We start from the raw sequence: 13,376 nt of genomic DNA, 5'->3' as shown, positions 1-13,376 counted from the left end.
CTTCCGCTGCTTTCACAATAAAAGATCAGGGGGGATATTTATATTATGTGAACCAAATCCTGTAAACGGACGGTGGGAGGCCCTCTTGAAATTGTAAGGATTATTCTTATTATAGTGACCCAGATGAATTGGCTTTTTGAGGCTTCAACATGCTCAACTTCTTACCAAACTTTGCAGAAAATTAGAAAGTGGTGATAATTTACGTATTCTGGAGTAATTTGAAATGGGCGTGGCAAAATGGCTCAACAGCGCCCCCTGGAACGCAGCCCCTAGGTTTCCCTTTGACCGATCTTCACAAAAATCGTAGCCCAGGTGTATCGTGACCAGACAAACAAAAAGGTCTCAAGGGGCATTATGAAAAACGCAACAGGAAGCCCGCCATTTTGCATTTAGTGGCCATTTTGGCCATATTCCACATTTTTACTTTGACGAACTTGTCCCAGGGCTTTTATCTGATCAACTTCATATTGAGATGCGTGTCATCACAACAAGACGGAGATAAAAACTAACTCAAAGATCGACATTGATAATGAAGGCATAAGATTACTGTGACTTTTCGTCAAACGCCATAATAGTGGCGTGGCGTCAAAGTTCATCAACTCACTGTGACACACGAAATTGCTGTAACTTCAGTGTTCGAGGTTCAACCTCCCTCAAACTACATTTGTGTATCAACACTCCCCCCCTGAAAATATTCATATGGTTTTAAGGAATTATTAAGTTATTTTGCCAATGGGCGTGGCAAAATAACTGACTAGCGCCCCCTAAAGGGCAGCCCCGACACCACGATTGGCCGACATGTACAAAAATCGATGGGGACATGTGTCTTTTCATAACAAACAAATAAGTCTCTTGGATAGATATGCTAGACCAAACAGGAAGCCCACCATTTAGGCTTTAGTGGGTTTTTTATATATATGTTTTTTTTCATTTTTTTTTCTAGGAACAGTACAACAACAGTACGGCTTTTTTGTGCCACTTTGTATATATGAATATATATACAAAGTGGCACAAAAAAGGCGTTATGGCGGAGCGTTATGGAACAACGCAACAGGAAGTCGCCTATTTTTGACGTTACACGTTCGATCATATCAACTTTAAATGACGTCATCTCAACAACATGGAGATTTTTAGTTTTTGCCCTGAACAGATCAGTCTGTGCGTAGTGATACTGACAGCGCTGCACGTGATGGCGTGGAATGTAGTGCGTATTTTTGCCAACACAAGCAAACCACAGCAAATTCCTTGTACGTGTGTGTCGGTATTTTACAGCTATTTTATTTTATCAAATTCAGTGCTCAAAAGGCAAGAACAAATTTAATTAAATATTAAAATAACCTTTCAACACAAAAAAAGCAATAAAATGTGTTCAAAGACAAGAATATAAATTGTGTCGTAAGATAGTTTTAGCTGCAATCTACACGCAAGACTTAAAAAACAATAGTTTGTCCCTCAGAAATAATCTAAATCGTTAGTGTTATGTTTGAGCTTTTAATTTTAAGAGATACAGGAAACCGTAGGAGAGGAATGTTTGGGTGAAGCTTCACTCAAGTTCCCCCGATGCAGCGTCTTCATCCTTCACCTGAGCTCAGTGAACACAACTAATCTGAGCTGGTAAAGTAGAATTATATTTAATAAACAGCAGCAGAGGTCATTTAAACCTTGTGTGTAAAAACCTTGAAAGTATTTGCGTCATTTCTATTTCATTGGTTTATTTATTTATTTCAAAAACAGTTTTAACAACAACATCCATTCAAAAAGTTCAGCTGAACTCAAATACTCTGCTTGGAACGATTTACAAAACAATGAAGCCATAATGATTCATCAATGCATCAGCAAAATACACAAGTAAAGCCACAATATCACAAACACACTTGTGAACATTTGTTTTGATATCTGATCAAAGCAGAAAATAAAACCTCAGCTAGGACCGAAATTGGCTGCAAATAAATATCTTTTTCTCTTGTGCACTTCAAACTGGGATCTGCCGGTTGACAAAAATCGCCTCTCCGTCAGTCCCGCAGACGAGACACTGTCCGAGTACGTCCAGGCTGTTGACCGACAGCGTCTGGCTGGGCAGCATGTGGGTCGTCTCCAGGCGTCCTTTACTGGAGTCTCCGCTCAGCCAGGCGTTGACGAGGGACTGGTTCCCTCCGGCTGGAGCCATCGCACTGCGAGACATCATGCTGGTGTTCCTGCCGCCTGGGAAAACCACAATGAAGCATATTGCATTAGAGATTATTGTGATTACTGTGCCATTATTATGTTGGTGTATAGATTCCAATGTTATGCTTTGTTATTTTGCTTTCAGCTGACCAAAAAATAAAAGCTGGGGGTTTATGACTAATACATAAAATATACAAATATCCTCTTTCTAAGGCAGAAAGATAAGTTTCTAACATATGATTGAACTGTCGTGTATAATTGTAACGACACATCAATCATGTGATGTGCTGACAACATTTGGTGAATGGTTTAGAGTTTGGAACGCTAAAGGTCACAGTTTACAACAAGTATAATGAAAATACTCTGGATTGTGGTAGAAATGCCAGTTCTCTGCAGCACAGAGCAGAGTTTTTTCTGTGTAAAATCGGGTTGGTCATCTCCCTGTGCACTCAGATGAGAAGGAAACATGTGACATATGTAGTCTTACCTTGTAGGAAGGAGGGCATGTCTGACTGTGAGGATGTTTCCCAGTGTAGCAGCGAGCCGTCCTCTGAACAGGTGAACAGATGGTCTGGGTTGGTTGGGTGGAAGTGGACCTCCCACACTGGACAGAGAACCACAGAAAAACTTTTATGTAAAAAAAAAGCAGCAGTTATTGCTAAAAAGATCCAAATGAACTTGTAAGTCTAAGTCTTACTTTCAGCAGAGTGGGCCTCCATGAGTGAGAAGGGAGCGTTGCTCTGTCTCACATCCCAGACACAGAGCATGCCGTCCTGGCCTCCTGTGGCTACGATGTGCTGTTGGTTCGGATGTCTGTCCACACAGTGCAGAGGAACTCTATCCCCGGAGCTGAGTGGAAAACAACTTGTCAGTTTTGCTTACAATGAAAGGAAAGAGCAAAATCCCATGTAAATTTTTTTTAATGATGACTGTGGAGATCTTACAGGGAGAGGATCTGTGAGGGCGAGTTGCTTTGTTGTCTGAAATCCCACAGCTTGAGTTGGCCGATCGAGTTCACCGTCAAAATCTCTGTTGTCCTCAGATAAGTCACCGCATGAATCGTGCTGCTGTCTGCGTTCTCTGGCAGTGATGAAACAGTCCAATAAAACATGTGAGTCCCAAGAAACATCAGTCATTACATTTTATTGTGAAATGTTGCAGCTTAATCTTAGTCTCACCTATGACTCGGATCACTGCTTCCTGGTCGGCTCTGAAGACGATGATCCTGCCATCTTCACCGACCGTCACGATCTCGGGGCTGCTGCACACGACACCAGTGCAGGGGGCGTTGTCACAGGGGTAACGATGCGCCCTCGCCCAGTGCTGAGCAACTGATATTGTCTGCAGACAAGAGAGAGAGAAGACAAATGAAATGAGACGTTTTATCAAACCACAACTATTTCGTGTGTTTCCTGTTAAGCAGTTGGTCAACAGTTCTTTCCCTGAACTGAAACATATTTGTGGAGCCATTTCCATGTCTTTAGCTGTTGCGTGTTACAAAAGCTTTTATAAAGTCATAAATAAAATACCTTGTGGCAATTTACAGTTTTCATAAATGTTATAAATCAGACACAAATAGAAAATCTGAATAACTACTTCAGAAATGCAAGAAGAAGAACTGACCACTAGTTGATCCTCGTAGGCACAGATTCAGGTCAAATGTTGCTCTACTCAGGGTTTCACTTCACTGTTTGATCGTCTTTGTTGCAACATGTTTTTATATATTGTTCCCCCTAATTTTGGAATAGCAGATATTCCACAAGGAGCATCAAATAGAAGTAAAATATATTACATTATTGTCCAGGGTCAGTTGGTAATGGCTCCATGTGTCAGACTCCTTCTGGACTGTGTGGTAGTAATATAAAGTTATTATTATTATAAAGTTATTAGTATGATGTGTACCTGACTGTTTTGGTGGTGGCGGTAGATGCTGACTGCTCCAGTTGAAGATGCCGTGACGATTCTGTCTTGGTCCAAAAACTGTAAAATATTAAAGGTTGCATGAAGGCACAAGATGAATTCCAGAAATCAGATAGAATTTAACAATAAGATAATAGGTACAAAACAAAAAAAAAAACATGACAACAGCCTTGTGATTGTCCTCACATGACCCCTGAGGTGATTATATCGATTCACAGCATCACATGAAACATCTGCACATGTAACCTTCAACCAACTCCAGGGGTTATGGGGGTTGCAAGTCTCTTATTTTGGTCTTTGAGGTGAAAAGTTTAAGAACTCCTGCACTAAGAGACTCACCTGAAGGTCTAGAACATCTCCATCGTGCTTGTGTTCACACAACAGCTGAGGATCTCCTTCAAATCCATCGTCCATGTCTGAACTTCCATTGTTCCCGATGGACCAGATGGAAATCTTGTTGTCCTGCAGACACATTCACAGGAGCTGATGGTTTACACAGCAGCAGAGCTAGTTTAACTCTATTAAAACAATTATAAAAACATAAATGTGCCCACACAGACATTTAACATATACAAAACACACTTTTACCTACATATAAATACTTGTATATACATTGGTGTAAAGTAAACAGAGGCTTGTGTGGTAGATTTCGAAGGAGTTTATACAAAAACCCACCAAATAACACGAATGACTGAAATGAAATGCTGCCACAAGATCAAAGAATATGTAGTAAAGCCATATAATAATACAAGTATAGAATATACATATAACAGACAGATAACTCATACAGACAGCTGTATCACCACAGTTAAGTTTTGTGACGTATTCTGCTTTCTCTAAATGAATTTATGAGCTAATCGTTATGACTCGTAATAAACACGTATTAACAACAAATAAACACTTGTTCGTGCATTAGATTGAAGCCGAATTGACACTTTACGGTTCACACCGGGCCTCAAGTCGTGATCTGCCCAATCTGATCCAAGGAACCAGACTACTTTACGAACTGAAACAGAATTGCGTGTTTTCTCTACGAAGTCTGGTGTGAAGTTCAGTATAAATATCAACTTGCCGACCTCGTTGTCCCACGAACCGGCCGCGAACACGTCCGGCTGCTGCAGCGTGGACACGGACACGGGCTTCCATCTGGTTCTGCTGACTTTCTGGGACACGTACTTAGCGTTCACGTTCTCCATCGAGGCAGAGACGGTCTCTCACACTTTAAGGCAAAACACGTTAGCCGGTGTTAGCTTAGCATTCACGAGTCAAACCGAAATGTACGCGCCCACTGCCGTCTACCGAGTACGGTGGCTCAGCGGGGTCAAAACACTCCGACAGCCATGAGAATGAGCGCCACCAGCTGGTGTGAATGGTCGAGACTGTGGGATAGTGATGCATGTTGAAATATACAGTTAATAATAATAATAAAATACACTTTATTTATGCAGCACTTTTCAAAACAAAGTTAAAAAAGTGTCTTTAAATGCAAACAACTACTGCAACTTGTCACACGTGTCTCTTGTTCATAGTTTTGTCATCTCTTGTATTTACTCTCTTGTTTATTGGCTCATTCTTTGTTCTATTATATTGTAGTACTTTACTGTGTATTCTAGTACTTAATTGTGTATCATTTACTCAGGGAGTATGTATAGTTTTATTACATTTTATGTTTTATTACATTTTATTTTGAGCTATTTCCATTCTTCGTAACTGTTTTATTGCTACTTCACATGCTGCTGTAACAATCATTTACCAATTTGGGATCAATAAAGTACATCCATCCATCTAACTCTCTCTCTCTCTATCCATCCATCTTTCTCTCTCTCTTCTCTCTCTCTCTCTCTCTCTCTCTCTCTCTCTCTCTCTCTCTATCTATCTATCTATCTATCTATCTATCCATCTATTTATCTATCTCTCTTTCTCTCTCTATCCATCCATCCATCATCTCTCTCTCTATCCATCCCTCCCTCTCTCTCTCTCTCTCTCTCTCTCTCTCTCTCTCTCTCTCTCTATCGATCTATCCATCTATTTATCTCTCTCTCTCTCTCTCTCTATCCATCTATCCATCTATCCATCTATTCATCTAACTCTCTCTCTCTCTATCATCCATCTTTCTCTTTCTCTCTATCTATCTACCCCTCCCTCTCTCTCTCTCTCTCTCTCTCTCTCTCTCTCTCTATCTATCCATCTATTCATCTAACTCTCTCTCTCTCTCTATCCATCCATCTTTCTCTTTCTCTTTCTCTTTCTCTCTCTCTATCTCTCTATCCATCCCTCCCTCTCTCTCTCTATCTATCTATCCATCCATCTATTCATCTATCTCTCTTTCTCTCTCTATCCATCCATCCATCATCTCTCTCTCTATCCATCCCTCCCTCCCTCTCTCTCTCTCTCTCTCTCTCTATCCATCTATTCATCTAACTCTCTCTCTCTCTCTATCATCCATCTTTCTCTTTCTCTCTCTCTCTATCTATCTATCCATCCCTCCCTCTCTCTCTCTCTCTCTATCCATCCACATATTCATCTATCTCTCTTTCTCTCTCTATCCATCCATCCATCCATCTCTCTCCCTCTCGCTCTCTCTCTCTCTCTCTCTCTCTCTCCATCTATTCATCTAACTCTCTCCCTCTATCCATCCATCTTTCTCTTTCTCTCTCTCTATCTATCTATCTATCTAACTCTCTCTATCTCTATCCATCCATCTTTCTCTCTCTCTCTCTCTCTTTCCATCCATCTATCCATCTCTCTCTCTCTTTCTCTCTCTATACATCCATCCATCATCTCTCTCTCTTTCTCTCTCTATCCATCCATCTATCCATCTCTCTCTCTCTATCCATCCATCCAAATAAAGAGAAACGTGGGTTTCCACTACAACATGTCTCTCACGCCCCCTAGCGGCCTGAGTCCATAGAGCTGCTGCAGATCTGCAGGACTCAGAGTGGTATGAGTTTTATTCTCTGTGTTATTAACCTGATTTTATGTAAACTACCACACGGTTGTATTCAGGGTTCGATGCCCCCGCCGTGCGCCGCACTGAGCTCCACGTGCCCCGCCCTGTGCTGCGTGCGGGCCGCCCCGCAGTGAGGCGGTGTCCGGATGCCCGGTGACGCTGCACCGGCTCCTCTGGAAGTCGTGGGCTTCCTCGGTAAAACGTTCGGCGCAGGCGCGGCACTGACAGCTGCCGTCTACTTACTCCGCAAGGTCTGCTTCACGATGGCCTGGAAATCTGGGGGAGCCAGCCACGCAGAGCTCGTCAACAACCTCCGCAGTGAGTAGTTTGCACCGCGGCGGCACCTCCGCGCACCGCTCGCCCGGAAAAACGCTTCGTTTCGCGGGTAGAGGTTATCAGCGCAGCACGGGGGGGGTTAGCCACCTAGCGGGCTAACTAGCTAGCCGTGTGGTCAGGTTGTTGTTGACCCAGCGCTGCCTCTCTCTCTCCTCCCCTTTGCCGAAGCACGCTCACCCCGCGGAGCACATGTCCCCGCGTCGCTGCTAAAATAAAACAAAAAACACACAATGTTTTTTTTTAAATATCTTATTTGTAGTTGCAGGATATTTGTTGTTTTGCAGGGGTTAGCTCAGCGTGCTAGCTCTATGTGCGTCACTGTAGCTAGCGTTAGCCCGCGCTGCTAGCTGCCCTGCCCACACTGCACCCTGCACCATTCACCTCCACCTGAGCGACGCGGACAGCTGCTGCCGCTGCTGCACCTTTATTTAGCGGATGACCGTGAACGACACGCCGCTGTGTCACCTGCGGCTGCTGGCTGTGTGTTCAGGCGGGGTGAGGGTTAGTCAGAAGGGAGCAGTGAGTCGGTGGGGCACCCCGCTGGGCTCTGGTGCGATGGGTGCCACCAGTGCCACCAGTGCCACGTGGTTCATCCTGCAGCCCAGACATTACGGCATCGTGTTGGGCACAGAGGCGAAGTGAAGCCGCCTCTGATCTGCAACGTGATGTGCACTGTCATCATATCTGACGACTTCAGCATGCAACTCCACTTTCAATATTAAATATCCACCCGATGCTATTTATATTCTGTTCAGTCCAGCTCTGCAGCAGACTGTGAAGCTGCAAGCGTTGTGAATGTGTCTCTTCTTTCTGTATTTGCTTCTTAATCAAAATCATAACTCATATATTCAGCCATATTTATCCTTAATGTTAAAAACTAAATTCCAGCATCTGCATCAAAATTGAATGGGTTGTTCCTTGGCCCATGTCCCATCCCTCCACCCTCAGACATGACCTAATCCTGGAGAATTGGCTCCGGACTTTACCCGCAGTTTGGGTTTCACATGCCCAACGCAGCACAGGGAGGTTCTCTGCACAGACGCGTTCACAACAGCATCAAATCCTCCGCATTATTCAGAGCGAGAGAGGTGGAGCAGCCGGGTGCAGCAGACAGAGGCAGAGTAAGTGACGTATTAACTCCGCTGCGGAGATCACGTGATCGTGTTTACAGCAGCCGGACGCCGTCGCCAGCTCATCACCACAAACTCTCTAGACACGCGTCAGAAGCGTCATCAACTCACTTGCGGTGAATCCAGCGGGGTTTGAATCCCTGCTGTCTTCTCACATCGACTTATCCTGGATTTCTACGGACTTTATACCAGGAGGTCAGGCGGAGAAAGTCTGCAGAAACTGCAGAGCGTCTCACTCGGACATTTGCATTCACACATGCACCTCCTCTGTGGAAGATGTGGAGGAACTGTAGAGTTCAGTGCATGTCTGAAAGCAGCTTCGGTGCAATAAATCCATCTTTAGCACAAGATCACGTTTTCTTTCTTTGCGATGCTTTAGACGCTTGTCAAATTAAAATGATGTGGTCATTATTTTTGATTTCACGCTCCTCCTGATTTAAACCCTGGACTGGGCACTGACCCATTTAGTGGCTTAAATTTAACCCAGAACGAGCACAAGCTGGATTCATGCAGGTCACACACAGGATGCATGCTAATTCCCAACTTTGTGTCTAGCCTCCTGATCCCACTGCTCAGAACTGCTCTGTTCAGGCAGTTGCAGTTCACCCAGTTGCATTTGTTCTAATGCCTCATGAATGTTTAAAGTTCAGCGCCCAGTTATGTGTCGGAGGAAGATTAAATGCGCCTTTTGAATCGTGTGTGTGGGTTTACAGCCTAGAACGAGGGCAGAGTTGGTTTGCATTCGCCAGGCAATTTTGAATCCCGAGAATAATTGTGGATGGAATAAAAAAATTCCTCGAAACTGGCCGGTGTGTGTAGTTTTAATTTCAGAAATCAGTAGTAAGCGTCCATCTGGTGGATTTGCAATGTATCCAAAAGCAGTGCATAGCTGTGAGGGTGAGGGGAGTCGGTAATGAGAGCGGCGCCGGCTGTCGTTGGCGACTCCTGCCTTTGGCACCAGCTGCTACAGGAACCTGTTATAAGGGATTAATCTGAAGACTAGTACTTTTGTGGGGAGTTTTTTTTATTCCCCATGAGTTGTCTCTAAGGGTTTGTCACTTGTCGGTTGCTTACATAAGCACATGTGACGCTCTGCAGAAACGTTTATCACTAAAAAGTCTCCACGCTTTCATCCTGCGTTTTCTCTGAAATTGTATTTTTCATACGTGGCATATTTTTCCATTTAGGGCTAATCTAGTGAAAATCTTTTCAGCTCTATTTGTGGTTTTTTATTTATAGTTCATACCAAAGTTTCTATTAAACTGTAAATAACTTAGCCTCAATTAAAACGTTGTGTCATGGGAGTTTGATAAAGGCATTTTAGGAATAATTGCCAATTTTCTAACGTATATTTATCAGAATTTGAAATAATTTATTCCCTAATATTAAGTCCCCAAGAAGTCCTGCTCATTGATTTGATTTTATACAATGAATAAAGGTGCAGGTACTAACTGTGAAGGTTGACACAGTATATGTAATATCTGCTCCTGCTTTAAGGTTGTGTCATGTTTCCTCCTGGTGTTTGTACTTGTGTCCATAACATGCAGTGACACAAACTTTGTTTCCTCCACAGAAAATGGCATTATTAAATCCGACAAGGTCTATGAAGTCATGCTGGCCACAGACCGATCCAATTTCTCTAGGTGTAATCCCTACATGGACTCGCCGCAGTCGATAGGTACGTACTCGTAACACAACTCGTGTATTCAAACAGTCTGACATCAGAGGGAGGAGCTGACCAAGTCTCTGCCTTTCTTTTAACCAAAAGGTTTTCAAGCAACCATCAGCGCCCCACATATGGTAAGAAAAGACTCCCAGACGTGCTTGTTCCCATTCACACATTTAGACGCTAAAAAAGAGAAGCAGCCAGAGAGATGTACCACATCAAATTTTAACCTTCATCTTTTAAAAATTTTTAACGGTTTAAAATAACAGCCAAACACACCCAGGTAGTTTTATGGATTTGTGTGTTAGCTTTGTCAAACTGAAAGTCGCTTAGAGCTCAACATCGTGATGCTAAGAGACACAGACAGAGACAAGTTTCCATGTTTATCAGTTATTTTCAGCCCATATTTATCCTGATTGGCCTGTACCTTGTCATCACTGTGCCCCCCAGCACGCCTACGCCCTGGAGCTTCTACACGACCAGCTGTACGACGGGGCCAAAGCTCTGGACGTTGGCTCCGGCAGTGGGATCCTGTCCGTCTGCTTTGCACGAATGGTGAGCCACACACGTGACGGGTAAACGCACACAACTTCTCTATGGTGGCTTTCTACATGTAATCATTTAATAAGCTGGACAACCAGTCAACGTGAAATCAGATGAAGTGAAATCCTTTGTGTTTATGAAGTGAGCCTCATCCCCCCTCCCTCCGCTCTTTACAGGTAGGTCCTAAAGGGAAAGTTATAGGAATCGATCACATCAAAGAGCTGGTGGATGATTCTATAAACAATGTGAAGAAAGATGACCCCAGTTTGATGACATCGGGCCGAGTGACGCTCATAGGTAACGTGTCATTCACTATATTCACACAGACACCATTAATCAAACTATTTACCTTATTCTGAATAAAGATAAAGATATTTAAAGTCTCCTTTTGGGAAATGTGTTTTTATACTTAATCTGTAATTAGAAATTAAACCTCAAACATTTATCACTTTATTGATACAGTATTAAAGTAGTGACATTTGTTGAGATGTGATTTGTAGTTTTTAGTCTGTTGGAGAAATTTCTTTATCTAAATAATCAATTATTTGAAACTAGAATTAAGTAATTAAAAGTATAGGTTTAGATAAACATCACAGCCATGTTTAAATGTTATTAACCGACCTACTTGATGAGGAAACGCACCCGCGTGCTGTTGCTCGTAGCCTTTACTTGATATCCTGTGTGTTTCAGTGGGAGACGGGAGAATGGGCTACGAGGACGAGGCGCCTTATGATGCCATTCATGTCGGCGCTGCAGCACCCAACGTCCCTCAAGCTGTGAGTCTCACAGTTTTCCCGATTTTTTTTTTTTTTTTTTTTTCAAAACCGGGATTGAATATAATTTAAGAAATGTGATGCAAATCTGACTTAGTAATGTCATTCTGATCCATCCTGGACATTTGTCTCTTCACGCTCTTAACCCTCCTTCCTCTCCCAGCTCCTGGACCAGCTGAAGCCCGGCGGTCGGCTGATTCTCCCCGTCGGCCCGGCGGGAGGAAACCAGATGCTGGAGCAGTACGACAAGATGGAGGATGGCAGCACCAAAATGAAGCCCTTGATGGGGGTGATCTATGTGCCTTTAACAGACAAAGACAAGCAGTGGTCCAGGTGGAAGTGACTTCCTACTCCCTCCCCTCCTCCCCCCCTTCTCTGCTTCTCACAGTGGCAAAGGTGAAATGGTGTGGCTCGGAGCAGGCGATGGATCACAAGGGGCTGCATTTTGCTGCTTGTCGACATTTTTTGCTGCCTCCATACCACACCTGCACGTTTCCTTCATTTTAACACTAAATTGGTTTGTAAAAAACCTGCCTGACGAATGAAATTTGAGCTCGTAGATCTTTTTGGAGCCAAAAAAATAAAACCATGAACTAATTAGTGTGACGTGTGAGGTTATATGCTTGGTTTTTCAGAGCATGACTTCTTCATCTGGATTCTAATGACTGAATCGTCGACTCTGTGAGATGTAGAACAATCTAACTATCTGTTTGGATTTTGTTGTGACAACCAATCTAAACTTGCATGTGATTCTAACTCCCAAGTGTTTGCACGATGAGGTCGCGGTTTGTGTTGCTCACAAGCCGCTCGTCCGTTTCTCCTCTCTAACGTCTGACTTGTGTTTCTCGCAGGGATGAGCTTTGAAGAGGAAGACCGTCCGTTTTCCACCTTTTAAGTTTGAACCTGGAGAAGACTTGGATGGGGTCGAACCGCCCTCGTCATGTTGCAAGCATAACAAAAACAGGCTCTTTTTTTGTTTGACATCTAACAACGGACAGCCAGTACCACACCGATGACAGCCCAGAGGAGGCTGGGGAGAAGGACTGCTTCAAGCTCGGCACAGAAATAAAGGGAGAGAGCGTTTTGCTTTTCTTTTACAGGTGCGCGCATCTTTTTTTGGGGGTTTGTTTGATTTTTAATCGCTGGATTTAATTTTTGGTTTTCTCCATCATTTAAAAATGCAGTCAAGACATTTTTACAGTATTACATTTCAGCAGCATCAAAGCTGAATGTGGGAGGGACGCCGGGCGACCACGAGGAGGAAAGACGGCGACTTTTAGATCATTTAACTAGCTACAGCGTGTGTGCTCTCTTCCCTTGCCAGCAGTATTAGGATCTCACACACACACAGGCAACACAACAGCTGATGTAACCCACTTTATCCTGTTTGATGTGCGGCACTCTTTAGGTCATTCTACACTTAGAACAAGCTACGCAGTGGATCATAACCGAGCCTGACTCCAGAGCGAGCGGCGTGCTAACAACACTGACACACGTGCACATGCAGGGCTGCGCTTTCCACTCGGTGATGTGCTGCTTTTCTGCCATTAACCAATTTTGTGCAGGCTCTTCTGGTGACCGACACTAAAACGGCATCGTCACTGCTTTGCCAAAACATTCTCCAACAATATAAAGCAAATGAATGTGTGTTTTTCTTGGGAGAAAGAAAGAAAAATCAAAAATCCTACATGGAATAAAAAAAAAAAATAAATAAAAAGCACATTTCATTTTGGGTGATACTTGGCTTTCACAGTTTATGGAATGGCATATGAAAATAAAGAGATGTTTTATGTCTGACTTTTGTTGTTGAATCTTTTGTGTGTGTACCTCATGTTGTACAAAGAGTGAAGCTGAAATATCCTGGGGAGCCAGATTCTGTGCAGCAGTGATGG

At 43.3% G+C, this 13,376-nt stretch overlaps 2 protein-coding genes across 3 annotated transcripts; one reads left to right on the top strand and one right to left on the bottom strand.

The window, feature by feature from the left end:
- Positions 1-1,706: 1,706 nt before the first annotated feature.
- Positions 1,707-5,569, bottom strand: nup43 (nucleoporin 43). The gene is made up of 8 exons (XM_035143319.2): positions 5,163-5,569; positions 4,426-4,548; positions 4,069-4,146; positions 3,345-3,507; positions 3,111-3,246; positions 2,864-3,015; positions 2,654-2,770; positions 1,707-2,202 (listed from the first exon to the last, which is right to left on the bottom strand). The coding sequence occupies exons 1-8, from the start codon at positions 5,280-5,282 to the stop codon at positions 1,973-1,975; spliced, it is 1,119 nt and encodes a 372-aa protein (XP_034999210.1). The 5' UTR covers positions 5,283-5,569; the 3' UTR covers positions 1,707-1,972.
- Positions 5,570-7,174: 1,605 nt separating this feature from the next.
- Positions 7,175-13,281, top strand: pcmt (protein-L-isoaspartate (D-aspartate) O-methyltransferase). 2 transcript variants are annotated; one of them, XM_035144096.2, is made up of 8 exons: positions 7,175-7,354; positions 10,076-10,180; positions 10,271-10,302; positions 10,619-10,723; positions 10,888-11,008; positions 11,402-11,487; positions 11,648-11,817; positions 12,336-13,281. In XM_035144096.2, the coding sequence occupies exons 1-8, from the start codon at positions 7,183-7,185 to the stop codon at positions 12,346-12,348; spliced, it is 804 nt and encodes a 267-aa protein (XP_034999987.1). In that variant the 5' UTR covers positions 7,175-7,182; the 3' UTR covers positions 12,349-13,281. The 2 variants fall into 2 exon arrangements, 1 of the variants encoding a protein (XP_034999987.1); XR_004694281.2 differs by having other exon boundaries at positions 7,176-7,354; positions 11,648-11,880.
- The last annotated feature ends 95 nt before the right edge of the window (positions 13,282-13,376 follow it).

Source organism: Hippoglossus stenolepis, chromosome 20 (assembly GCF_022539355.2).
Source record: "Hippoglossus stenolepis isolate QCI-W04-F060 chromosome 20, HSTE1.2, whole genome shotgun sequence".
Classification (NCBI taxonomy): domain Eukaryota; kingdom Metazoa; phylum Chordata; class Actinopteri; order Pleuronectiformes; family Pleuronectidae; genus Hippoglossus; species Hippoglossus stenolepis.
Note: the sequence above shows the minus strand (reverse complement) of the source record. Positions and strands in the feature narration are given on the sequence as shown.

Excerpts from the sequence above, each read along its gene's own strand:
- nup43 (XM_035143319.2), bottom strand. The coding sequence starts at position 5,282 with ATGGAGAACGTGAACGCTAAGTACGTGTCCCAGAAAGTCAGCAGAACC. Across the intron at positions 4,549-5,162 it reads CCGGTTCGTGGGACAACGAG|GACAACAAGATTTCCATCTG; the intron begins GTCGGCAAGTTG and ends ATGTGTCTGCAG. Across the intron at positions 3,247-3,344 it reads AGCAGTGATCCGAGTCATAG|AGAACGCAGACAGCAGCACG; the intron begins GTGAGACTAAGA and ends CATCACTGCCAG.
- pcmt (XM_035144096.2), top strand. The coding sequence starts at position 7,183 with ATGCCCGGTGACGCTGCACCGGCTCCTCTGGAAGTCGTGGGCTTCCTC. Across the intron at positions 10,181-10,270 it reads GGACTCGCCGCAGTCGATAG|GTTTTCAAGCAACCATCAGC; the intron begins GTACGTACTCGT and ends TTTAACCAAAAG. Across the intron at positions 11,488-11,647 it reads CACCCAACGTCCCTCAAGCT|CTCCTGGACCAGCTGAAGCC; the intron begins GTGAGTCTCACA and ends TTCCTCTCCCAG.